Source organism: Corythoichthys intestinalis, chromosome 1 (assembly GCF_030265065.1).
Source record: "Corythoichthys intestinalis isolate RoL2023-P3 chromosome 1, ASM3026506v1, whole genome shotgun sequence".
NCBI lineage: Eukaryota > Metazoa > Chordata > Actinopteri > Syngnathiformes > Syngnathidae > Corythoichthys > Corythoichthys intestinalis.
Window position 1 is genome coordinate 49633187 of NC_080395.1, and position 27963 is coordinate 49661149.

The 27963-nt window shown below is 40.3% G+C and overlaps 1 protein-coding gene across 4 annotated transcripts; it reads left to right on the forward strand.

Moving 5' to 3' along the window:
- Positions 1–539: 539 nt before the first annotated feature.
- mapk6 (mitogen-activated protein kinase 6) lies at positions 540–27963 on the forward strand. Of its 4 annotated transcripts, none has more exons than XM_057841763.1 (8): positions 540–721; positions 15241–16078; positions 16161–16478; positions 22343–22487; positions 22604–22768; positions 22848–23043; positions 23133–23250; positions 25859–27963. In XM_057841763.1, the coding sequence occupies exons 2-8, from the start codon at positions 15842–15844 to the stop codon at positions 26891–26893; spliced, it is 2214 nt and encodes a 737-aa protein (XP_057697746.1). In that variant the 5' UTR covers positions 540–721; positions 15241–15841; the 3' UTR covers positions 26894–27963. The 4 variants fall into 4 exon arrangements, with proteins under 4 accessions (XP_057697746.1, XP_057697760.1, XP_057697755.1 ...); XM_057841777.1 differs by lacking the exon at positions 540–721 and adding an exon at positions 5375–5535; XM_057841772.1 differs by lacking the exon at positions 540–721 and adding an exon at positions 10673–10789.

The following is a 27963-nucleotide window of genomic DNA, read 5'->3' on the forward strand; positions in this document are numbered from 1 at the left end:
CTAAAGTAATACATACTCACTTGAATTTAAAGTAATTGCTATCACAACTTGGTCAGACACTGCTTAACTCATTGTCTGTGAATTAGGATGAGACCATCATTATATCAGTATTAACCCATGACATATGTTTCAAATTTCATGCACAATTTAGAGTCACATACACTTGTTGCATTCATTATAGTTCTTAGAGGTTACATGCTGAATTGAAAATAAATCCTAAATATGATTTAAAATACCAAATAGCTTGGGCGCATCCCCTAAATGGCTTTTTGTCATGTCTCATTTTTAAAAAATGTCTATATACAGCTCCTCTCCCAAACTTTTTGTTTGACTGTGTGCCGTGAGATTTTTCTCATGTTTGTGCCTTGGCCCAACAAAGGTTGTGAAACACTTTGGCATTGTGAAGTGCAGCAGTGGACACAAATGGTAGTAGGTCTGACACACTGACAGGCCTGACCATACACAGAGCAGTCTCCTCCCCTCTCTGGCCTGGCCTATATTAAGTCTCTATTGAGCTCCACCTCACAAACAGAGGCACATGGAGTAGGACAACACATCGTCAGTGCTCTGACAGCGCCTTCATTCATTTTCTGGATATACAGTTGGAAGCACTGCACCTGTCTAACTGTCCGATGACCATGTTGGATCTATTATTTTAAGACGACGGCTCACTAAGAGACCATGTTATCGCGCCAGTCACATCGGGAGAGCCTCAACCTCGGTGAGTGGCAATATCTGGAACATGATGTAACATTGGTTAGTGCAATTATTAAAGCGAATAAGTGTCATCATAATATATCACTCGTGGGGCTGAGAGACACCCAGGTATTCTTTGAGCATTTGAAATTATGTAGGAGAGATTGTCAATAAAGGATGAAGCTGCATAGGTCAGCAGTGTCACACAAAAGGTCAATTTTGAATATTTGCTCATGATGTCAACACATTTATTGGCAGAAATGGGCACACATTCATTGCAATTGAAAATTAAACACAACTCATTTGTACAGACAAATGTGCTGTCCATGAAGATGGACCACTGAATCCAGACTGCCTGTACACCATCAGTGACTAAGCTAAGCATTTTTTAACCTAAATAAATAGTTTTAAATACAAATATAATGCACTAAAAATGATTTTTTTAAAAGAATTGTACAGAATTTAACATGTGTATTGTATTGGATTAGGAAAAAAGGTTGACACAGGCAAAATTGTGCACAGTTTAAACATCAGCGATATTGACACTTTATTCCAATGCAGTCAATATTTACTAAACGTCAGATGTTTTCACAGATTTTAATATAAGCGCTAAAGGTGGAATTATGATGGTATTGGTTTTTCCGGTTTTTAGTTTGACTTGTCAGTTATGAACCTTTGTTTGTTTACCTTTGTTTGATGCCAGGACGGAGGGAAAAAAATGATGTTTGGTTTTGGCATATAAATAAATAAATATCACAGAATACCAACCACATGCTCATCAAATTTCTTTCTTTGGGGAAGTCTGCAGCCAAAACATATAGCACTAGGTACACCATCTAGACATCCACTCCATTTTTATTCTAATAACTATAGTCTATCCTGCTTGACTTTAAGCTAAAAGTGGACTGGTCACTAGCCAATCGCAAGTCCCATGTTCTATTGAAACAGACAACCTTTCACACTGAAACACACACTGCCACTGATTTGGAAATGAGGGTTACAAATTCATAATAAAATAACTAGACAGCTGGTAATCAAAATAGTTAGGTAAGTAAGGTAAGATCTTTACAGTACATACTTTATATAGATAGATACGTACTATTTGCCCATCGTAGAATGTGGATGCAAGTCTCGTAATGTGACCTGCATTGCGTTACTCTTCCACATGTCACTTAAACCTAGTGTAGCATGCCAGCAGCGTGCGTACAACTATTACATAACTGTACACTCAAGTGAACATAAGGTGTCATGAGGGTTAACACCAAAGTATACTGTCAACATCATCTTTACATACCAATGAGACAGAACTGCAATAAGTGCTGCGTACTGTATGCGGTTAAATATGAAAACCCGTTACAGCTTTTGATATCCATCTTAAAGTGCCCGTGAAAGCATAAAAAAAATCTTAAATAGCATTATTATGTATATTATGTATATATTATAAAATTCAAGCCACCCCCTTATTAAAATGTTTGCCATGATCCCAGTATTTGACATAATATAAAACACGAAGCTAAATCTGTCCAATGGTCTCTTGATTGTCGACCCTGTTTTGCCCATCACAGTGAACAAGAATATTTTTGGAACCCAGAAAGGCTCACACTACTCTCCCTGGTGCAGCAACAAAAGCCTGCAGGGGTTATATTGCTGACACTATTCTGAGAGAGCAATAATGGATATTGAGCACATTAAACTAGATTTCGAGCACAAAAAAATATATTGAGCGAGAAGTTAAAGATTTTAAGCGAGCAATCATAGATTTTGAGCACAGAAAATAATATTGAGCAAAAAAAATCTAATCTGTGCCGCTCAATTCCCTCCTCCTGCTCTCGCTCCGTATCTCGACTCCAGTGCTTGTCGGTTTGTTTTCTCAGCACACGCGTTACCAACATGTCACGAAGCCAACCAGTCAGAGAGGTGGCGGAAGTACACTGGCCCTCCAATTAGATCACTTGTTACATTCGCTCAGAAAAAGCAAAGGTGACTTCGTTGAAACAACATACGACACTATTTATTATCATAAATAAATAAATAATATAATATAAATGAATAAAAGAAAACATTCTTCATGTGTCGTAATGTCTGGAGTCGTTTCTACAAGTTCCAAAAAAGCAATGCGTGATCGGCATGTTCGTTTTTGAAAGATTACCGACGAAAAGTAGCACAAATTACGTTCTTTCTATGCGAGGGCGGGTCTGTAATGTCCCACTTCGGCTTTACTTCCGCTTTACGATGTGACGTCACGGTCTAAAAATAGCATGCGTGCGGTACGCCATTGAGCGGCACAGAGTAGATTTTTTTTTGCTCAATATTATTTTCTGTGCTCAAAATCTACGATGGCTCGCTTAAAATCTTAACTGCTCACGCAATATATTTTTTTGTGCTCGAAATCTAGTTTAATGTGCTCAATATCCATTATTGCTCGCTCAGAATAGTGTCAGCAATATAACCCCATACACACTGGGCTGGCGTGATGCGAAAAATAAACAAATTAATCCGCAAATTAGCTCAATTCGCAGTCCATCTGCATGCTATAAAGCAATGGCTGTGTTGTGAGATGCTGACCCGGGTGACGTGATATTCGCATTCTTCCTCAACTCGAGACTGGAGCCGGAAGTTACTCATTTTTATGGCGCGGGGTTTAAAAAATTGTATAAATAAAACGATCGCGTCCACACACATCCAAGCGGTCCATTTCATTCAGAAGCATAAAATACTGCGTGAAATATGAAATAAACATTCTTTTTGCCGTCATAGGCACTCATCGTCGTGCGCTTCTTGTCCGTGTCTTACTATTAACTCTTTCAGTGCCGTTGATGATAACAGACATCCAATCACGTGGCTTTTTTCATCCTTTTACTATGAATGTAAATAATGTGTCACAAGTAAACCTCAAAGGCTAGTTAAGTTAAGTGGATTGGACGTCTACCAACATCAATGGCAGCCAATGAGTTAACTGGGATGAGTGATGCGGGCATCTGGAAGTGGCTACTGCACACCCCTCTAGTGTGTTTGCTGCAGCACCCCCCACATTCACTTCTTACCTGTGCACATGTTTGAGTTTTTGTTGTAATTTTTTATTTCTGCTGCTTGTGTGAATTTCAAATTCCATTCAAACTTCTTCCAACCATAAAATCAGAATTGGGAGTTATTGTATTTTTTTTCTCTTCCCCCCTTTTGTTTTCACTTTTCTCTTCTAAGGACGGTCTGTCAGTTCTACCTGCCTAGTCCTCCCCGTCCTTTTTATATCTCTCGGGTGGATTAAAACTAAAATATGAATATCTTTTTTGTTTTAAACATACTTGGCCAATAAAGAGGATTTTAATTGTCACCGTAGGAATGTTTTTTTTCCTATTAGTAGTTCCAATTTTGGCCAATTGGCCAGGATTAACTGATTCAGTGCAGTGAACACTGCCAGCGTGAATTAAGATGGATATCAAACAAATGCTCAAATGTGTTTCCATAAATTAGGCATAACCAATTGCTGCATATGGGATTAGTGATTTTACCAAGGGCATAGGTTTGCATACGGACGGTAGGGACATAACACCACCAACTTTTAGGGATGCTCAAATTGTCCCCACCAACCTTTAAGCAACCTTATTTGCATTATATGATGAGTTCAGTTAAATAGGTAATTTAGATTGTCTTCCCATAAGTTGTAAGGATAGAACTGACCCTACATTATGTTCAGACTTACATTTACCACCTTTCACTTGATCAATGTGCTGGTCCATTTTTTCCCCTTCAAACGCAGGTATGATTGGCTGATGACTAGAACCCCCACATTCACACAATCCCAACAGAAATACATGTCGATATGCCACCTCCTCTGCCCCCTTTGAAGAGGAGGGATATTAGAAGTTTTTTTCGGCCAGCAGCAGCCACTTTAAGTAATGTAAAAAGACGTCAATGTTGTGAAGGTGGGAACACACCACTAATTTTGCAACTGAAAGTCCGACCTGCATCAGAGTTAGCACAACATTAAATCGTGTGAACTTGCTAAACTGTTAAACTTGAGTAGAAAGCTGTCTAGTGACGTGTCTTCCTGTACTTTTTCTCCTGTTAACGTTAATCCAACTGTGATTTGGGGCATTTATTCCCTAATTAAAATGTTAAAATGTATGTATTTTCTATCTATTATCATTAAAAAATATATTTTTATTTGCAGCCGATGCACATTTTTAACCCCCCCAAAAAAAACAACCACTGTAAATTTCCTTTATATGAAGCAAGCATTTTGAAAAATGACTTTCTCCCATGAAAATAATTTTATTGTAACCTTTTTTCGGTTTTACATAGGAACCAGCTATATTTGAGCTAATTTTGAGAAATGTACCCAATCTGTTAGGTCTTATTAATGTCCCGTCCCAAGCAAAAAGTGTACATGCAGGCTATGCTGTTATAGCGTCCCTACCAATGTTGAGACCAAACCCTTGGATTGTACATACAGTATTTATCATTGCTCTAAAAAGGACCAACAAGATCTGCCGCATCCCATACAGTGTCCAGTGTGCCGAGCCCCCAGCCTGCATATCTGCATTGTGCAGCACATGCTCGCTCACATGGCGTGCCTCGCGGATGCTGATGATGCTGCGGCGTGATGTGCGCACCCCATCCATCCCGCCCCGTATGCGTGCATCCCTCCATTCACGGTGTTCACACAGATGCGGGAGCAGCGTGAATGAAACGGGGAGAGATGATTAGCGCGAACGCAAGGCTGTCTCTCGTCTTGTTCGCTCTCGGTGGAGCTAACCTTTGGATTGGATTGTGATTGTAGAGAAAGAGGCTACGCGTTGTGCTGGATGCCAGATGGACTTTGTAAATCTGCCAACTGCAGTGAGTGTGCCTGTGTGGATTTCCCTCTTTGACACATTGCTCATATAATGCTGCTTCATTTTAATCTGACAACATTATAAGTCAGCGAGGAGCAAAACAAATCTATTTTGGGACCCAGTGGTTTATTATTGTCTCTGTCTATATTCATGCTTTTCAAAATACATTCAAAATGCTTAATCTGTTATGATTATTTTAAGTGTTTTACCCTACTTTCTCATGCAATGGACTATTCCATTTCCTGCATGGAAGAGATTCCTGAAAATGGGGGATAAACAAACTTATTAGTGAGGAAAATGAAGAAGTATGCGAGAAAAAAAACAAACTTCTTGTGAAAAAAAGGACCAAATATTTAACCTTTCTCAAGGTGTCAACCAAAGTAGGTACACGACGGTAGCGAAAGCCCAAAGTAGTAGCACTGCTGGATATTCTACAAACAACTAATAAACAGAAAAACAAGCTTCTGCTGTGAATTGGAATGAGTTTATCACTTGTAGACGTCCAACCCATTTGAACTGGGAGGGTGCCATCCCTCCCACTTCAAACGAATTGTACGTCTATGGCTGTCAGTGGCAGCCAATGCCAGGCAATGAGGTAATTTGGGGTCATTTAAGGTCATTTTCCTGTTAATTTTCAGTTACTTCCTGTTGATTTTAGGGTATTTTATGTGTCTCTTCCTGTTTTTTTTGAGTTACAGAACAGGAAGTGACCTGGGAATCAGACAAATGAATAGGCAGTGACTCAAAATCAACAGAAAATGACCTGTAAATGCCCTAAAATGAACAACAAGTGACCTGTAAATGCCCTGAAAATCTGACAGAATGACTGTGAATGCTCTGGTTTCGAATGAACGAATATTGCCAGTCTAAATGGATTGGGCGTCGAGCACCGTCAATGCAGCCTTAGAGTTAACTGAAACACTATTATGATGGAAGATTTTGGTAGCAACTTGTTCGTTCATTTTTATTTTAGACATTGACACCTTTTTAAAACAATATCTCAATTCTTGGCAGGAGAATATCGATAAACTTTTGGGATACAAAGTATCACGATATATCACCATTTCAATATTTTGTCACACCCCTACTGCTGTCAGTCTTAGTCAGGAAAGATAAGAGAGTGACATGTGACACTTTTCATCACCAAAATCTGAGTAATATTCACATCTTTGTCAATACTCACTGACTATTAGGTCACTGGCTGCCATTAATAGCGATAGACATCAAACTCATTTTAATTGGAAGGATTGGCAATGAATGATCATGTTTCAGTGCCATTGACGTCTCATCAAGTCCATTCTACCTTCTAGTAGAAGAACTAGTAAAATGACAGTTTCCAAATTCCGCATGACCTTTCTGCACACTAGTAGGACAAGTTTGGCATACGAGTAAGAGAATTACTTAGTACCAATAAAGTAAAGCTACACATTAGTTGATATCTTAGCACTTCACTTGACCAATGTTGATTCATTCTCTGCCATCTCGTGTATAGGTATAGTATTCTCAGTATTCTCAGAGTAGGGTTGGGCATCGACTGGACCCGGTTCTAACACTCCGATGCTCCCGGAACCATTCGAATTTTAAAATTTCGATTCCATGTTTCAATGCCCTGACCGCCGAGCGGAAAAAAATTGCTGCCGAAAACCACGAAGAACAAGCCACAAAAAGCATGCGTTTGTACATTGATTGCAACTTGATTACAACCATGGACACGTTGCGGCGGCGCTCAAAAGTTTGGCTTAACTTTACAAAAAACAAAAAAAAAGATCAGTAAGCTCAGTGCAACATTTTCAACACAACTACATTGTGCAAAGGTCGCTGCATGACCAATTATGGAATACAAGTGCCAAGTGCATAGCAAGCTGAGTGCTATGTATTTGACACGCTGCGCCATCAGAACCAGGCAAGTAAAACAATACATTACGTGTCTTCTGCTGTCCCAGCGATCCGACCCAGGATTAAGCAGTAGATGGATGGATGGATGGATGGACGGACGGACGGACGGAATAGTTTGAGAATAAATCGTATTATTAGGTCGGGCTGTGGTCGATATCACGTGTAAAAAGAACTAGATGCGAAATCACAGATTCGCTGGCGTTAGTAAACAGCCGCCATCTTAAAGCAGCAGAAGCCTCCGTTAAAATCAACAGTATTTAAAGCATTTTTGTTTTAGAATCTGTTGTGTTGCTTATTTAGAAAGAAGCAGCCATATGAAGCATTCGATTACTTTTTTAATGAACTCGTAGCAGTGAAAACATAGCATCACATCACATAGCATCCTAGCCAGACGCTCTCATCTCTTCTTCTCTGCATTACACGTACACACTCCTACAGCGCCACTCACTGGCCTAACTGGTATTGTGATTGTCAAAACATAAACATTGCATGTGTCTGTAAACACAACAGAATCGTTTTTACAAATAAGGAAACATTATTTTGCCTCATCAACATCAAATTATAATCAATAGAAGAATTTATACTAATGCTTTGTCGTAGCACCCAGCTAACGTACATGTATGGCAAAAGAATATGTGTAAATGTTTTCTCCGTGAACTTTTGAAAAATAAACATCTTTGTGAAAGTACACTCCTGTGGAAAGAAACCATCACTTTCACGTTCAAAGACTGATATTTATATACAAGTTAAAAATAGCCCTGTGAGAAGTTCATATAATTCATAAATTTCATATTAATTGTATTAATAATAAATAATAAAATAATAATAATGATACATTTTAAATTCATATAATTTACAAAAAAAATTGAGAAGTTAAGACATTAATATAAACTAATGAGTTTTTAAACTATAAATTTTTGGACCCTGCCTCTTCGGAACCAGAATCGAAACATGGAATCGGAACCAGAATTGTTCAATTTCAAACAATGCCCAACCCTATCTCAGAGTGCTGTAGTATATTGGTATTTGGTAGTATTCTTAGTTGTGGTGGTTAGCAAAAGAAGAAGAAAATTTATGTTAACAAAACCCATTTATGGTAAGGGACGTTCAATCCATTTTGGGAAGGACTGGCAGCTATCCTCCCAGTCAAAAATGATAGGACGGCAATCAAAGCCAATGAGTTAAAGTGGTCGAAAGGTTAAAAATGAGGATTCAAATTCCTATTATTTAGAGCAAGAAACATTGTAATACTTCAATGTCAGAAATAATATTCAAGAGACATTTTAAGGGATTTATGGGTAACAACTTTATATTGTATAGAGGTGGGGAAAAAATAGGTGATACATTGTTTTAGCCTGGTACTCCAGACTCACCGCTGTTCCAGCTATTGAGTCTGGCCACCATTAAGCGGATAAAATTTCCAGGGCGGAGCAAGCCATAGCAAACAGACAGCGGAGTGGACCAATCAGCGATGGGCGGATGTGACGTTAGAAACGCGACGAGGGACTTGCACGCAGAAGTAAACATACGAGGAGAGCGGAGTTTATTCAACATGGCTAGCGCGAGACAGACTGTTGTCAATGACTTGTGTCGATGTGTTTTTGGTCATTTAAAACTGACTTTACCATGGATTGGAACATATTCTCAACTCTCCTGTTCGCCATCTCTGTTGTGGAGACGACTTCCGACGCGGAAAAGTGACGTTGCTCGTTAAGAAGACGTCACGCAAATAAACAAATCTGATTTGACGATTGATTTTGTACTTGCTCGAGAGGCCGTTAATGGGCTGGGTCCCAGACTATTCTCTCAGCGTTTGAAAAATACAGGGAGAACAGTCTGGCCGTGCCAGGCAAACATTGTTTGCCATGGGCAAAAGTGGATAGCAACGCGTTACATGTACTGTACTCCGTTACATTTACCTGAGTATTTTTTTTAGAAAAACTTCTAAGAGTGGTTTTACTAAGTCATACTTTTGACTTTTAGTTGAATAGATTTGTGACGATAAAATGCTACTCCTACTACGCTACTTTGGGCTACACAAGAGTCGTTATATTTTTTCCTCTTCATTCTACATATTAGATTAGTTATTTTTTTTGACAGCGATGCCAAGACTACTAATTTCACCAACGAGATTTCGCAACAATAATCACAGGACTCCAGTAAACCAATCAGACGCAAGCTTGCATTCTATGATCAAGCCAACCTGTTCTGTCATGAGGCGTCTTTAAAGCATCGTAATAAATGAAGTATTTGACATCGAGCGCTGCCCTCAACATTACTCGAAAGTGTGGATTTAAACCTCTCACCCCGTTTTTATTTGGCACCGATTGACCACTGAACACCTAAGATACTAACCTTTTGATTTCATAATAGTAACTATGAAGGAACAATTCACAATTCAATCCAGGAACTATTTTCTCCACTAGAGGGCAGTCATGGTCTTAGGGCGAATAATGCTTCATTTCTGTCTTTTTTTTTCCTTGCTGGAATTCAATGATTTTTTTTTTTTTTTTTTTAGTATTTTTTGGGCTAAATGTGGTTATGTGATGAGTTATTGTACAGTATCATTATAACAACACTTTATATAGATAAGTTTGTTATGAGAGAAAAAAACCACAATTATTTAAAAAAAAAACAAAAAAAAAGCAGTTACTCTCAATGTTACTCATTACTTGAGCATTCTTTTCACTGGATACTTTTTTTTTTTACCTTCATTTACAAAAGTAGTACATTTTTTTGGATGACTACTTTTACTTGAGTAATATTATTTTGAAGTAACGCTACTCTCACTTCAGTAAAATTTTTGGCTACTCAACCCACCTCTGGCCATGAGTTACTGAGATCACTGAATATGCCTCTGGATTTCATACTACCAAAGTTTTTTCCTCTACCGAAATAGGAAAGCAGGGAATTGAGGGTGTTTTTTTTTTTTTTTTTTTAATAGAATAGGATAAGCAGTTCAGAAGATGAATGAATAAATGAAACAAAGCTGGAACAGTTACCAGTTTACCACAATATCTTATTTTGTTTGTATCACTCAACGAGGTTTTCCTGTCGTTGAATCTGAAGCAGTTACACAGATGCACTTGTAATATGTTTGTAGTGAGCTTCTAATTCCCCGCAATAACATGTTTTTCTGCTGGAATTGTTATTGTAGTAGAAAGGTAAACCTCCCATCGGGTTTGAATCAAATGGAGTCACGTGGCAGCAAAGCCAATCTTTGGTGTTGCGTTCAAAGCCACTCAAAAATCATAGCGTGAGAAAACAATATCTATAGTACAAACACAACTGTACCTGTATTATTTTCATCGTACGACAATTATGTCTTAGCAAACCTGTAAATCAACGCCATAAAGCGAAAGGTACGGTGTTACTGCGCTCTAAGTGTTTTATTTGATAAAAAGGAACAACTCATAAAAAAATGATAAAGTTGGGGCTTGTGTTATTCAAGGTATGCTTAAAAAATATTTTTCCAAGTATTTATATATAATTTATCATTTTAATGATTGGCTGCCAATGAGATCGCTAGGCGTCCAATTCATTTTGACTGGAAGTGGAGTGGCACTGTAAATCATTGTCATTTTTTCAGTATGCACCCATAAATTCCCGTCAATTCTCATGGAAGTTTTCAATGTTTCAATTTTAAATTGCGTAAATTTTGCAAGCCTATTTCAAAACCCACATTGCTTTACTGGACTCCTCAAAGCCGTTCCGGTAAAATGTCCCTCAGTCCGTGAAGGCAGCTTTCTGACGTCACGACGCCGTTGGTGTCTGTGCTGTGCTAAATGGCGGTTGCATTCGGTCCGCTCGGCTCCGGCAACGGAGCGCACCCCAACCTCAACCGGTTCTGATTGATTCCATCTCGATTCCAATGCGACGAATACGAACTGTGAGTATTATCATGTGTTCCCAGAGCTAGTCGTTTATCGCCATTGGTCGTCTTTCCAGTCTCGACCGACGTCGGCTTTGTGCTAGTGGGAGAGCTCGTACCACGTAGTCAGTCGCCTCGCCAACAACGGCCCCTTTGTCTTTTGCCATGATCTTCTCCGTTAAAATGACATAAAATTAATTTCGTTTACACACATATTAATATTTGCCTCATATCCGCATTGTATTTTTGGCTCTTTGGCGGAATTCTACGTCCACAAAGTAGACGTTTATTTCCACTCAAACCTTGTCCGCTCTTAATCGAGCTCGTGTTCGGCTTGGCTATTTCAGCTGGTTGGTCTTACTTCTTCGTTTATGTCATGTTGGGGTGTGAAATAATCAGTGTTGTTAATAACGGCGTTACAATATAACGGCGTTACTAACGGCGTTATTTTTTTCAGTAATGAGTAATCTAATTAATTACTTTTCTCATCTTGGCAACGCCGTTACCGTTACTGAGGCGGGAAAGGCGTGCGTTACTATGCGTTACTAAGTTGGTTAAATAAAAAAAAGTCTGAGAGAAACGGACTCAAGGGGACGAGAGCAGAGCAGGAGTGGGGAAGACGGCGCCGTTGCAACCGCGATGCTAGATGGCTCCAATAATACCTGACTGCAGCCATAGCCGACAAACTACGCCCACATGACACGGTAGATATCATATTATAGAACTAGATGCAGATGACAGACACTGCTGCATTGCCAACATGTTTTAAGGACTACATGCGTTTGTAAACAGCCGCCATCTTAAAGCAGTAGACCTCTCAGGAAGGCCCTGATGTAGAGATCCTTCCTAGCGAACCTAAGTAAATTTTTTAAATCTAAAATGCTCCTAAATCGGCAAAATCTTAACTTAAATCTATCTTTAAATGATGAAACAGTTTTAAAACTTACACATGTTTAAAGTAGACAGAAGGGAACTAATGCAATAACGGGAGAAATTTTAACAACTTTAACGATTGATTCACAACTTTAAATGACTTCCACACATAGCAAAGGTTACTAGCTAGTTATCGCAATACCCTTGTGTCTAGTTAAGTGGAGGGTAAAGAATTGGGCTTGGGCCAATTGTCCCCCAAACCCTTTAAGCTTCACATTGTGTGACCTGTTTTTTTTTTTTTTTTTTTTTTTTTTTTTTTTGAGAAAAAAAAAATATCACTAGTTACTTTGCCAAGTAACTAATTACTCTTACATTCAGGTAACTGAGTTACTAACGCAATTACTTTTTGGGAGAAGTAATTTGTAACTGTAATTAATTACTTTTTTAAAGTAAAATTAACAACACTGCATGGCACTAAATGCGTTAGTAGACAGCCGCCATCTTAAAGCAGTAGACTTTTTAGGACGGCTCTGTTGTAGAGAACCTTCCTAGCGAACCTAAGTAACTTTTTATCTAAAATACTTCTAAATCGGCAAAATCTTGACTTGAATCGATCTTTAAATGATGAAACAGTTTTAAAACTTTCATATGTCGAAAGTAGAGAGAAGGGAACAAATGCAATAATGGGAGCAATTTTAACAACTTTCAACAGTTGATTCAGGGTAAAGGGTAAATTAGGGTAAAGAATTGGGCTCGGGCCAATTGTACCAAAAACCTTCACAAAAAACTTCACATAGTGTGGCCAATGTTTTTTTTTTTTTTTTTTTGGAGGAAAAAAAAAAAAAAGTAATTATCACCAATTACTTTGCCAAGTAACTAATTACTCTTACATTCAGGTAATTGAGTTACTAACGCAATTACTTTTTGGGAGAAGTAATTTGTAACTATAATTAATTACTTTTTTTCAGTAAGATTAACAACACTGGAAATAATGAAATAAGTTATTTTACATCAAAGGGTTTGATTATTATTCCGCCCGAGATTGTATCGTCTAGTGGATATTAACTCATTGGCTGCCATTTGCGGCGACAGGCTTCCAATCCATATGAATTTGGAGGGCTGGCAGTTCGTCTAGAATAGATTGAACGTTTGTCGCCGTCAATGGCAGCCAATTATCTAAAGATTTGAACCGAGACTGTACAGCTAAAGCAGGTGGGTGGGTTAGCGTAGTCAAGTTCGAATACTAAAACAAAAGGATTGAAATATACACGATTAAAACTGGTTTATTTATCTTAAAATGCAATGTGATTATAATAATTGTTTTAGTAGTTCAAATACTTGGTTAGAGTGTTTAAATATACTTTTCATTTTCTGTTTTTTCTCTCAGAACTTTTAATGACCTACATTTTAAAACATCTTAGTTTCTGTTTGTACTTGACTGAATTTGTGATGCAAATGGAGTTATCTATGACATTGTTAATATTTTTTGTTTAAAGGGAACCTCGGACTTTTAACACTTGTAGGCTCTAATACGCCGCAATTGTTCTCCTTTACTAAAATATGTTATTAGAAACATAAAATGTTGCCATTGATTTAAAAATATATAATATTTACTAAATGTTTTGGCGGAGGGCGCCATGTTAAATGCGCGCAATGGATGCTCAGGATTAGGGCTGCAGCTATCAATTATTTTAGTAGTCGATTATTCGATGAACTAGTTAGTTTGAATAACCGAGTAATCAGATAAGGAACATGAAAAATTAAAATACCTGAGCTAAGCCTCAAACAGTATAAAATAATAAATAAACAAGGATCTATATACAACAAAAAAACAATGACTAACTTCCATAGCAAAAGTCCGCTAGCTTAAATGCTATAAAACGCTAACTTTTTTTTTTTTTTTTTTAATGCCCCTAACAAATGGTTCAGACACATATTCCTACAAGAGACGGCTTAATATACTTATAAACTAAATAACTAATACATATAAAAAACATTAGCTCAAACAAAAACTTGGCTTATGTTGGTCTTAACATGGAGCAGCTGGATTCAGCCATGTTAAATGAGGCAGACTGGAGGGCAGTGTATCCACCCAAATCAATAAAACTAAATACAAACACTTTCAAAATTAACCATTACAACGCCACTTTAATTAAACGAATACTCGAAGCAGCAAAATTTAATTTGAATCTTTTTTTTCTAATCGAATACTCGAGTTAGTCGATTAATCATTGCAGCACTACTCGGGATGATGACGTAGTTTGTCACTGTTAAAATTGCCGATTACTTACTATTTGTGTTTTTATTGAGTCTTTTAATACGTTTTTATTGCCTCAAAATACTTTTGCATGTGTTTCCCTCTCAACCTTTTAAGCATTGTTTCTTTTGGTAGCTTTAGAGCAGATTGTTGATCTGTTGATCACATTAGTCACGTAGCGTATTTAAACCACGCTTATTTGATATTACTATGTTTAAGTATTTTTTTAAGGCATCTTTAGTGTGTTCTGTCTGTATGCATCTAAACAAAACAAGCTGAAAGCACACGGTAGTACTTTAGGTGTCAAATTTGCCTCTTGTCGATGTTTCGCCGGTGTAGCACATTTTGGCTTAACACCCGTTTTGTCATAGTCTCATCTCATCCCGTTTTTCCTGTTCGTTTTGCTTTTGCTGCTCGTTTTGTGAAATATCTACAGTGTTCCTTTCGGGTTCAGATTGAAAGGGTTGAACTGATGACATGTTTATGTCGCTAGAGTCATACTCTGGAAGCCTGGCAGCTTAACCATGTGACGTCAACAAAAATGGCGACCTACTAATTAAACTAATTTTACAAATTGTATATTGCCGTCAATGGCAGGCAATGCGATAATTCAAGAATGTAACTGCCAACACTAATCCAGACGCTGTTTCGTAGTTGATCTTTTATGTCAACCAAATATGGTTTTTAAGTTCAGAGTGTTTTTCACCACTGTCCCTGTGTGAACCTCACGTGTTTATAATTTGAAGCGATGTCGTCAATCATATCTAATTTGTGGTTTACCTCTTTCGTTTTTCTCTATCCTTGTCTTTCAGGTTATAGCCAAGTAAAATGGAGGATAGTTTCGATTGTGACTGTGGCGAACTTGAGCCACCTGATCACTGAGGCTCTAAATTAACTTCAATCTAAAGGCCAGGCTCTGCACAATTTATTTTGATCAAGGCACGACATAGGAAACTTATTCAGAAAGTTAAAAAATATATATATACACATATACCCCCAAAAAAATCTAAGCAAAAGCGTGCATACTGGCACATTTTCCATGAAGCTGCTCAGGACCAGTTATACACTGAATGTATACCACTGTGAGGATGCAACTCCATGTTTTTAGAGCCTAACAGTGCATTTTTAATTGGCCTCAACATTCATTCCATTTATTTCTTTGAGAGGAAGAACTGCTCTGTTAAGTAGAGCCACCCACCAGTAGTGGAGTAGGAATTTTAAAATTGTCCTCACTCAAGATGAAAAACGTTAACTACTGCTAATCTGACCGTGACGGCTGCACGGGGGAGGAGGTAGAGTACAGGGAGTTAGTTGGAGGGGGCCATTTTTGGGAGGGGAGGGGTCTTCTATTAATTTTAACGTTAAACAGCCCTAACATTAGGGGAGCCTGGCGTAAAAGTTTAAATTTTCATCATGGCCGAGAAGTTTGAGTCGCTGATGAACATACATGGCTTTGACCTGGGCTCACGGTACATGGACTTGAAGCCTCTCGGATACGGAGGGAACGGCCTGGTCTTCTCTGCCGTCGACACAGACTGTGACAAGCGTGTGGCTGTGAAGAAGATTATCTTGACCGATCCCCAGAGTGTCAAGCACGCCCTGCGAGAAATTAAGATTATAAGGCGCCTGGACCACGACAACATTGTCAAGGTAGTGTGTGTGTGTGCACGCGCACGCTCTCAATTATTCCCCCCAATTCTAAGTGCCCTAACTTGCCCTTATCCTCATGTAGGTCTTTGAAACGCTGGGCCCTAGCGGTCGCAGGCTAACCGAGGATGTGGTGTCCCTGACCGAGGTCAACTCGGTCTACATCGTGCAGGAGTACATGGAGACTGATCTGTGTCAGCTGCTGGAGCGTGGCCTTCTCTCTGAAGGTCACGCCAGGCTCTTCATGTACCAGCTCCTCAGGGGGCTAAAGTACATCCACTCTGCCAACGTTCTGCACCGAGACCTGAAGCCCGCCAATCTATTTGTCAACACGGAGGACCTGGTGCTCAAGATTGGCGACTTCGGTCTGGCCCGCATCATGGACCCCCACTACTCCCACAAGGTAAGAAGCATGAAGTGCTTCCCATTGCCGTGCAGTGTTTGTTATCGCACAGTAATGCGGTCATCCCAGGGGTGACGTCGTTTCATAGCAGGAAGTCAACAAGACGGGATGCGGTTCCGTAAGTTTACGCCTCCTGTTTCCCTTCTCGGGAGAGGACTGTGGTTTTCAAAAACACATTGCCAGCTAAAGTTTAACCCTTTATAAGGTACTCATTTGACCCGTTGGCTGTCATTGATCCAATTTTTTTTGACTGGGAGAGTCCATCCTGTTTAAATGAATTAGACATCGGTCATTGTTAGTGGCTGGCATTGAGTGAAATAGTATAAAGAATGAGTTCAAAATGAACTACGGCAGCCCGAATCGAAGCGCGTGCATGCCCTCTACTGGATAGCTTGTAACCTACAGCCAACAATAAGTCCGCAATTAATTCATGGTATTAATCAGCCCTGGGACAAAAAAATAAAAAACTGAGCTCCGAGGATCGATGCGAGGCGTATAAGACAACAACCGCGGCAAGAAAAAGGCGAGTTTTTGAGACCCCCCTCCAGGCAATATAAAAAAATTAACAACTTTAGAGTGTTGTTATAACCAGAGTCTCTCTTTATTAATTTCAATTTTATTATACATTTATGTATACTAGGGCTGTCAAACGATTAAAATTTTTAATCGAGTTATTCACAGCTTAAAAATTGATTAATCGCAATTCAAACCATCTATAAAATATGCCATATTTTTCTGTAAATTATTGTTGGAATGGAAAGATGAAACACAAGATGGATATATACATTCAACAAACTGTACATAAGTACTGTATGTTTTTATAATAACAATAAATCAACAACATGGCATTAACATTCTGTTAAAGAGATCCATGGATAGAAAGACTTGTAGTTCTTAAAAGATAAATGTTAGTACAATTTATAGAAATTTTATATTAAAACCCCTCTTAATGTTTCGTTTTAATAAAATTTGTAAAATTTTCAATCAAAAAATAAACTAGTAGGTCGCCATTGTTGATGTCAATAATTACACAATTCTCATGGTCATAAAATCAGTCGTACCCAAGCGCCAGCAGAGGGCGACAAAACTCCAAAAAACACAAGTAACAAGTGCCCGTGACCCTGTGGTGTCATTTTAATCTGTTTGAGCGGGGCATGTGCGTTAATTGCATCAAATATTTTAACAAGATTAATTTTAAAAATTAATTACCGCCCGTTAACGTGATAATTTTGACAGCCCTAATATATACATAAAAAGTTTTTTAAAAATACAAAAATTTAAAAAAAAAAATAGTTACCAAAAGTAGTCATTAGCTCTATAAAGGCTCAATGAAGTCAACCACATTCTTGCTGCTGGTTAAATTGTGTTTATTTTCAGTTTTATGAGATGCTTGTTATGTTTGAAACTTTAGTTTTATCTTTATAATGAGAGTGCAAGGTATTGCCCTGTTTAGCTGTAGCCAGATGGACAGCTTTTTATTGGCCTTGTGTGTGTTGTAAAAGGAATGAGGGAATTCTATTTGAAGCCCGTTTGGTGGTGTGATCTTGAAATGTAGGTTGGTGGTGAGATGATTTCGCTCCCACCGTTTGGAGCGGTGAGACAATCACACGTGACACAGATTAGTCATTGGTCTGTCTGAGGGGCCCACGTGACGAGACCCTTCTGGCTTGCACTGCTTCATTCATAGTCTGATTTTTTTCCCCCCTTTTTATCGCGACGACTCACAAACATGTTTGCGCTGACTGCTCATTGTTTTTCAGCTTTTGCTTCTTCTGTGGTCAATTTTTTACCTCTGACTAATGTGTTCTCACATGAGTCACGCTTTAAGGAGGGACCATACTCATCCTCCTGCTGTAGTAAGAGGAAGGCTCTCACAGTGGTTGGAAAATTAGTTTCTCCCACAATTGTATGAATCCAGCGGCTTTCTTGTGACGTTTTATCCACGAGGGCTTTGAAAAAGGCACTTTTGTTGTGTGCTGTTACAAGTTTTAAAAAGTTAAGCCTCCTAGCACGGACATTGTTTGCTGACTTTTTGCCAAGGTCATAAATCTGTAGTCAATATAGACAGGTCGACTTGTTATTGTCTGCTGTGTTTTTTCTTTCTGTACCGTGATAACAATAATGGTCTCTTGCTGGTGGGCTAAGAAGGGAAAATGCCAATATTGCCGTTACCAACTCCTCTATACCAGCCTCTGGCAGCCATTTGATAGTACGTGTCGTGTTTCAGACCTAATGAGGCTTGTTTGAAAATGAACCCGTCACCCTCTGAACTACGCTACGCTACGAAGCCGTCCTGCAGGCACAGGGTGTGTTTGAGTGTCAGCTGTCCAGTTGAACTTGGCAAGTTTGCTTTCAAAACCACTTTGTTGGGGTGTGAACCGAAACGACTGTCTTTGTCAAAATAGTCACTTTAACATGTGCCGTCCCAGTCGCCTTGGTTAAAAATCTTTAACCCAAATTGACTTTGGTGGTTGAATATAATAGCTGTTCATTTCCTTCAGAATGAGTTTTAATTAATCCTGCTTTTATTTTTGATGTGACGTTAGATCTCTCCCTTTGTTGTGAGAAGGCAAGTTGTGTGTGGGGAACCTTTTGTTTCCTCTCATGGTGGTGCGAGATCAAGAATGACAGGAATTCACGTGTAGCCATCTGACCTGAACTGCTCAGATACTCTACCAAACAGTCTTACTTAAGTCCCCCCCAAACTGAACTAAACCTACCTTCCGTGTCCACGTAATTACATTTACATTAGTATTTGCTTACAAGTCGGTTTAGCGTCGCTAAAGCTGGAAATGTTAAGGTGGTTCATTTTGTATCTTATACTAAAATTGTATTATGTGTTCTATATAAATACAGTTGTACCTCGACATACAATCGCTTCGACGACACACGATCATTTCGTCATCCGATGTAAAATTTGACCCGCCATTTGTTTCTACATCCTACGCATGCTCGAAATACGACGATTTATGACAGCGCCGCAGTTTGCTTTCCTGACGCTTACCATTCAAATGAAGATAGAAAAGAGAAAAATAATGAGCGTGGTGTGCGCGTCCGTGCACTGGCTCGACAATACGGCCGTAGAATCTCTACGATCTCGACGGCACTCCTCCGACCCCCGTTCGCCAGTGACGATTATTATTGTGGTAACATCGCCAAAGAAATCGTCAGCTTTTTGATAATTTATTTCAGAACTGGTGCGACATGATACGCCTGCTGTCCACCGCAGTTGACGCCAACAACAAGAGAACATTAAATGAGAAAGTAAAATTTCTACTGCACCTCTTACTCCCGACACTTTACTCTCACATCAGCCACGCATTGCATTCGGGTACAGCACGCAAAACACATCTACCACATTAGAACCGGATTCATTACATATTACCGGAACTAATATTATCATTATTATTATACTGTATTGTTATTCCAATATTTATTTATAATTTATTTGTTTTGCTATGTGTAATTGCCATAATTGTAACAGTACCAGCAGTATTTATTAAGGATTTAGTGTAGGTTTTCAGGCTGGGAAACGAATTAATACAATTATAATCTATTCTTATAGGAAAATCCTGCTTGACATGTGACCATTTTGACTTACAAACAAGGTCATCGTACGAATTTAACTTTGTATGTAGACTAAGAGGTACCACTGTATGTCTCTAAAAAGTTTAAAGACTCAATATAATGGTGGAAGCATGTCACCAAGATAGAAGTTTTACTTGGACGACCCCAAAGATTTGGGATTCAAGGGATCACAAGAATTACCACAAGAATCCAGCTCAATGTAAAACCCAATACCACAAAAACTTGACCCAATTTTTCAGCCAACAAATAGCGTGTCTGAACCTAACCTCACTCCACTAGAGAAACCTTAGTTGATTTTTTTCCCCGCAGTATTTCCCAAGGCTGATTCTAAAACACTTAAAATACTGGTAAGATACTTCCTGAAATGATTTATCAGATAATCATCATCAAGTGTGACTGTAGGGATTTTCTGTTTTTAACTGTCGCCACTGGACAGCTATGTAATGGGTTGATTAAAACTAGGAGTGGGAACCTCTTGGTACCTCACGATACGATACGATACGATTTGCAAAACAAGGCTCACAATAACGATGAGCTGACGATATGGCGATACAACGATTATTGATACATTGCTCAGGTAATCCTTCTAGGATATTCTACAAACAACTAATAAACAGAAAAATAAGCTTCTGCTGTGAATTGGAATGAGTTTATCACTAGTAGACGTCCAATCCGTTTGAAGTGGGAGGGTGACAGCGAATGAACATTCGTTCATTCGCTGCCATCCCTCCCACTTCAAACGGATTCAACGTCTATGGCCGTCAGTGGCAGCCAGCGCCAGGCAATGGGGTAATTTTTGGCCATTTAAGGTCATTTACCTGTTGATTTTCAGTTACTTCCTGTTGATTTTGGAGATCAGTTAAATAGGCAGTGACTCAAACTCAACAGGAAATGACCCGTAAATGCCCTAAAATGAACAGCAAGTGACCAGTAAATACCCTGAAAATCGGACAGAATGACTGTGAATGCTCTGGTTTCGAAAGAACGAACGTTCCCAGTCTAAATTGATTGGGCGTTGAGCACCGTCAATGCAGCCTTAGAGTTAGAAGATTTTGGTAGCAACTTGTTGGTTCCTTTTTAATTTTTTTTTAGAGATTGACACCTTTTTAAAACGATATCTTGATTCTTGGCAGGAGCATATTGATAACCTTTTGGGAAACAAAGTATCACGATACATCACCATTTCGATATTTTGTCACACCCCTAATTAAAACTGAAAAATTTTGACTGTGATCACCTCTTATTGAAGTTCAAGGTCATGCTTGGATTAGGATAATCCTATTGGAAATACATGCAATAGTTGGTATGACTACAAAAGTTATTAAGTCATTTACTTATTTTCCATTAATCATTTACATTAATTAAACCCCCGGGACACAATAAAAAAACCATGAGAAATGCCCACCCAAAGTGCCTGTTAATGGTCTGTAAATGTTGCAAGATGGCAGCAAATCTGTTCCTCCAACTATTAAACATTGCTGTGGATAAATGAAATTCCTCTCCGCAGTTCAGTGTAGTTACCTGGCACTAAGAAAAAAGTACCAACACAGCATCGTCTGTTAGAAGAATACTGGACAATATCTGTAACTTAACTAGCACCTGTGGCAAGAAAGCAAAGTGCGTTGAAGTCTGGTTGAAGTGCGCTATTAGACGTTAGTTGCCAACTGTCATAGTTCGGTGTGTAGCAGGCCTTTGACTTTTGCCCAACTCCGAACTTGTAGGGCTTCCTTCCGTTCGTTGACGTACCTGTAAAACAAAGCTCATATTATTTCTGCCCTCTAAGCCACAGCACAAAAATTGGTAAGTATCCACAAAGTTGAGGATGATTGGATTGTCTGTTGTTCCCCAACCTTTTGAGGGTGGGGGGTCGTGAGCAGCAATAAGCATTTGCAGCTAAATTAGGGCAGAAACAGGAGCCTCGTTCAGTGGTGGGCTGACAATTTTGGCCTTGCCACAAAGCGCCAAGGCAATGAGGCCAGTGAGGGTGTAGTGTCCCCTCCGCTTCATTCCCCATTTCACACAGTGGCCAAGTTCCTTTTGTGTTCGCTGTCCTTGATGCAGATTGGTATGAATGTGACAGTAAGGGATTATCCTGCTCTCAGAGTGCTGACACTGCGTGCACATGGCTGATCTCCCTTCTTTCAACTGTCTTTTCTCTGTGTGCTTTTTGTCCTGTTGGCGTGCTGCATGCACACTCGAGGGACAACCTTTTGTTTCTGCCACCTGCGTTCTGCTTCATTCACAGTGGCCATGTTTTCTCTCCCTCTCTACTGCAGGGTCACCTGTCTGAAGGTCTGGTTACCAAGTGGTACAGGTCTCCCCGCCTGTTGCTGTCACCAAACAACTACACCAAAGCCATCGACATGTGGGCTGCCGGTTGTATATTCGCAGAGATGCTTACCGGGAAAACACTTTTCGCGGGTAATTGTTGCTGCAGTTTCTCACGTCGTATTTGTCCATCATTTGCCGAAAGGGCCTGAGGCTGAGCAGTAGCAAACAGCTCGTGTGCCGTGTATTGAATATTCCACCTTGCTCAGGGGCTCACGAACTGGAGCAGATGCAGCTGATCTTGGAGTCAATCCCAGTACTGCGAGAGGAAGACTGCCAGGAGCTCCACAGCGTCATCCCCGTCTTCATCCGCAACGACATGTCCAAACCTCAGACGCCGCTTACCAAGCTGCTGCCTGACGTCAGTCCTCAAGGTAAGAATTGACCAGAAATAAGGTTGCATTTTTCCCAAATTTTCAAATCTCATGTTTTCCTTGTTGCTTTCGTGCATAGCCCTGGATTTCCTAGAGAAGATTTTGACCTTTAACCCCATGGACCGTCTCACCGCCGAAGAAGCTCTGGCTCATCCCTACATGGCCGACTACTCCTTCCCCCTGGACGAGCCCATTTCTTTGCACCCGTTCCACATAGAAGATGAAGTTGACGATATCCTGCTCATGGACCAGAGCCACAGCCATACGTGGGACAGGTGTGTGACTATAAGACATGGAAAATACCTTGCTTGTCAGCCAGTTCTTGTTTTGAAACAACAGTTTGCTTCCCGGCCTTCTTTATCAGGTATCACGAGAGCCAGTTGTCCGAGGCCGACTGGCACCTGCACAGCATACATGACCCAGAAGAAGTCCAAGTGGACCCGAGAGCCCTCTCTGACGTCACGGACGAGGAAGTGGTTCAGGTGAGCCGATTTAAAAATGAACCTAGTGTTTCCTCTACTAAGAGAATTCATCCAAAATACAGTGATACCTCGACATACGATCACTTCGACACACGATCTTTTCGACATCAGACGTAAAATTTGACTCGCCATTTGTTTCTACATCCGGCGACATGCTCAAAATACGACGATTTTTGAGAGTGCCGCAGTTTCTTTGTTTTGCTGGTAGACGGACGCACGGCTGATTTTCTTGTAAGAGAAATAAATACTGGATCATAAAAGGTTAGTGCAGGTGGAGGAAAAAAAAGAAAAGGTGACGCTTACCATTGAAATGAAGATGTGAATAATGGCAAAAAATAAGCATGGTGTGTGCATCCATGAACTGGGTGGACAATAGGGCTGTAAAATGACGATCTCGGCCGGCGGTCCTCCTCCGTTCGCCAGTCTTTATAAGTTAAGGTGACTATTATTATTGTGGTAACATCGCCAAAGAAATCTCCAGCTTCGTCAGGTTTCTAATCATTTATTCCATCAACTCGCCTCGTGTCCGCTGCTGCTGATGCCAGGATCGAAACAAAGTAAAATAACGCTCTGTTGCTCAACGTCATGTCAGCTCCCGGTGCATTCAGGTACAGCAAAAAAACAGTCCACCACATTAGAACCCGACTCGTTACATTATCACAGGTATTTTTATTATTATTATTATTATTGTTCAGATTTTTATTAATAATTTATTTGTTTTGCTCTTTGTAATTGCTATTTGCAACAGTAACAGCAGTATTTATTAAGGATTTAATGTAGGTTTTAGGGCTGTGGAACGAATTAATGGAATTATAATGTATTCTTATGGGAAAATCCTGCTCGACATACGACAATTTCGACATATAAACAAGCTACTAGAACGAATTAACTTCGTACGTAGAGGTACCTCTGTATGTAGTTAGCAGCTACATATTACCGTATAGATATTAAAGCAAAACTAGGTAACTTTTCAACCTTTATAAAATGTTTTAATAACATTTATGGTAATACGTCAAGTTACAACTTGTCTTTTATATCTTAGGAGGTCTCTATTGCTTTCACCGGCACTAATTAACTTCGAGTAGGGTGCCAGGAACCCTGCCACACAAAAAATACTAAAAATGTGATGACTGCTTTACGGCATATGTCACGTCCCCCTTTCCCCATTCATTCACTCGTCAGCGCTGACGAGTTCGGGTGTAGGGGGGGGGGGGTTAGCCATACGGTTGCTAACTGTCATATGTTATTGTTTAGCCTCAACTGGATTCATTACCTTATTACTAGTCATCCTTCACATAGCCGCTGGAAACAGAAATGTCGTTTAACCCATCTGCCGGCGACCGGGATATCGGGATTGTACGACACTGTGGGGGTGTGCAATGGTCCTCGTAGGAAACACAGTCTTCCTTAAGGCAAAACACTGCCACTTTTGTCCACCGGCGTCACTAAAATCGAACAGAACTGAAAAGTTACATAGTGTTGCTTTAATGATAGCGACACTCAGGGGGTCAAAACGCTGCATTTTTTGGACTGTAAGGTGCAAATAAAATCCTTTACTTTCCCCAGATTTAGAGTGCACCTCATGTATTAACCGTGGTTATGAACTCAAACCTGTTTTGTTGGAGGATAACTGTATAACACTGCTCCGGTAAAGTGCTCAAGACACATATCAATCATATTTAAATAAAAAATAAAGCATTTCAGGTAAAGTTCAAAAGAATAATGAAGTCCACTACTTTGAAAATGAACTTGTTCATAAAGGCTGCGCTCACTTGCCGAAAAATATGGCAAACTACCGATAACTTTCGTAACGTTAGCAGCTCATCATTATATTGTGAACTAGGGGTGGGAACCTCTTGGTACCTCATGATACGATTTGCATACAAAGCTCACGATAATGATGATCTCACCATATGGCGATACAACGATTATCGATACTTTGGTCAGGAAATCATTCTAGGATATTCTACAAAATAACTAATAAACAGGAAAAAGAAACTTCTGCTGTGAACTGGTATGAGTTTATCACTAGTAGACGTCCAATCCCTTTTAACTCCCCATTCAAACGGATTGAACGTCTATGGGCGTCAGTGGCACCCAATGCCTGGCAACGAGGTAATTTTGGGGCATTGTCATCTTGAAAAATGACAAACATATTTTCAATCGAAGCGATAAGAAAGCGGTCTAAAATTTCAATGTAAACCCCAGTGCCTTTGCCTGACATGCATATCATCAAGGACTGAGGGAATTTTGATGTCTTCTTAAGGCAGTCATCTTTGTAAATCTCACTGGAACAGCACCAAACAAAAGTTTCATCACCTTGTCCAATGCAGATTCTTGACTCTTGACAAGGTGATGATGCTGGAACTTTTGTTTGGTAACAGAAGGATAAGGAGGGAGTAGCAATTGTAGTTAGCATTCCACACCAAGAAGAAGAATAACAAAAACAAAGCAGTTGAGTTTATGAGACCTCCTTCCATGCGGTTTGAAAAGAAAAAGGACTTTTGAAGGAGTGGCGGCTAAGATTTAGATGGAATGTAGAGGATACAGAGCTATCATTCTCCTATTGGTGGCCTATGGTGAAAATACCTTTGCTTACTTGTCACAGGTGGACCCTCGGAAGTACGCCGACGGCGATCGGGAAAAGCTCCTGGACGAGCCTTCCTTCGACTACTCTGCGCCGTTCTCGTCGGAGCGTTCGTGGCCGGACGAGCACCACGAGAACAAATACTGCGATCTGCAGTGTAGCCACACGTGCAACTACAAGGCCGTGTCCCCCTCTTACCTGGACAACCTGATCTGGCGGGACAGCGAAGTCAACCACTACTACGAGCCCAAGCTCATCATCGACCTCTCCAACTGGAAGGAGCAGCAGAGCAAGGAGAAGGCAGACCGCAAGGCCAAGAGCAAGTGCGAGAAGAACGGGCTGGTAAAGGCCCAGATGGCCATGCGCGAGGCCGAGAAGATCCAGAGTGTGGCCGAGAAGATCCAGAGTGTGGCTGAAAAGGACCGCGAGCAAGAGAAACATCAGCCGCCTGGCCAGCGAGGCTTCGACTTTGACTCCTTCATCGCCAGCACTATCAAACTCAGCCTGCAGCCCGACACCCTCCAAGAGGTAGCACTCAACCAGGTGGGCCTCCTCAATGAGCTGAATTCTTCCGTCTCCCAGCTGGAGGCTCCCCGCTCGGGCTCTGTTTCCAAATCCGTGAGTCAAGAGAAGGAGGAGAAGTGCCTGGTCAACCTGGCCCAGCTTGGAGGCTCCGCGGTGGTCGGCAGCGACGGCCCCTGGCCCGCGTGCCCTTGGGAGGCCTTCGGATCGGGGGAGGTGTGCCGGGACGCCGGCTTCCAGAAAGAAAGCGCCTACACCAGCTACCTGGATCACCTGTTCGGCCGGCCGGACGAGGGCGTCGCAGAGCCCGCCGTCCCCCTGGAGACGGAGACCCCGGAGGCCGGGGAGAACGAGTCGGACGAGGGCTTCCTGACCCGGAGCGCCGAGATCGTGCTGAACGTGCAGTTGGACTCTCTGGGCCCGGACGAGCTGCCGCTGAAATCCATCCAGGCCTCGTTAACCCCCTGCGCTGTCAAATGCTCTCCGCAAATTGCCCACAAAACCTACAGCAGCATCTTCAAACACCTTAACTAGAAAGAAAAAAAAAGTAACATAATTTTGTCCTCTTTTTCTTCTACCGTATATTCTACTTGAATCATTTCATACTTTTTTAAAGGTTATTTTATGTCAATTTTAAAAGATGGATGATTTCTTACATTTAAGCAGTTTTGGCCATTGAACCTTGACGCCCAGGCCTTCATTGGTTTCTGTCTATGCCCTCATAGCTTGAACTGGCCCGTCACTCGCACACTTAACGTACTGTAGACAAACGGAAACCGGGCAGCGGCGGTCGAGCGTCATAATTTGGCCGTGAGAATTTTGACTTAAATGAAAGCTTCCTTCGCAGCCCTTTCATACTGTAAATGTGACACGTGATGCCAGCAGCAGCAACCATTATCGTAGGCGTTAATGTAATGTGTTATCTACCTCAAGGTAACAGCTGCGAGAGACACTCGAAGCCGCACTAGTGCTTTACACACCACCACCATCCTCGAAACCAAGTGGTCTCATAGTTGAAATCTGTCTCACCTTAGCGTTTAACATAGGTGTTTTTCAGTGATCATTATTTATTTCTAGCAGATATTTATTTGATCGACAATTTGTGTCATTTCAATGTGATTATTGAAGCGCGAGCGAGGGGAGAGAAGTCGGGCAGACCATTTTCATTTCGGCACTATTCGGCGTCCAAGTGTCTTTTGTTTTATGCTAGGATGCAAATTCATCTGTTGATGCTTTCCATTTTTTTTCCATCAATTTTGTCCATGTGGACATTTTTTATTTATAGGTGCAATCTGTTCGTATTGGAAAAACTAATTTAAAGCAGCGCCTACAAGTCTTACTTTTTTTTTTTTTATCTAAATGAAATGTGTAAAACATTGCGTGCATGGAGGCAAGAGAAAAGTACATTTAAAGTAAATGGTGAGTATATTGTACGTCAGTTTTATTTGTACATCTTTTTTTTTTTTTTCTCCATTTCTATGTACTTTTTTCAAGCGAGCATGCTGAATTAGGTTAAAGGTGTAGCATGTAGAACACATGAACTTTTTTTGTAATCATTGGTTCTCCTGTTCTACAAAATGTCAAAATAAACTTACAGGCAAACA

Coding starts and splice junctions, on each gene's coding strand:
- mapk6 (XM_057841763.1), top strand. CDS start 15,842: ATGGCCGAGAAGTTTGAGTCGCTGATGAACATACATGGCTTTGACCTG. Junction 22,488..22,603: donor CGGGAAAACACTTTTCGCGG/GTAATTGTTGCT, acceptor CACCTTGCTCAG/GGGCTCACGAACTGGAGCAG. Junction 23,251..25,858: donor CGGACGAGGAAGTGGTTCAG/GTGAGCCGATTT, acceptor TACTTGTCACAG/GTGGACCCTCGGAAGTACGC.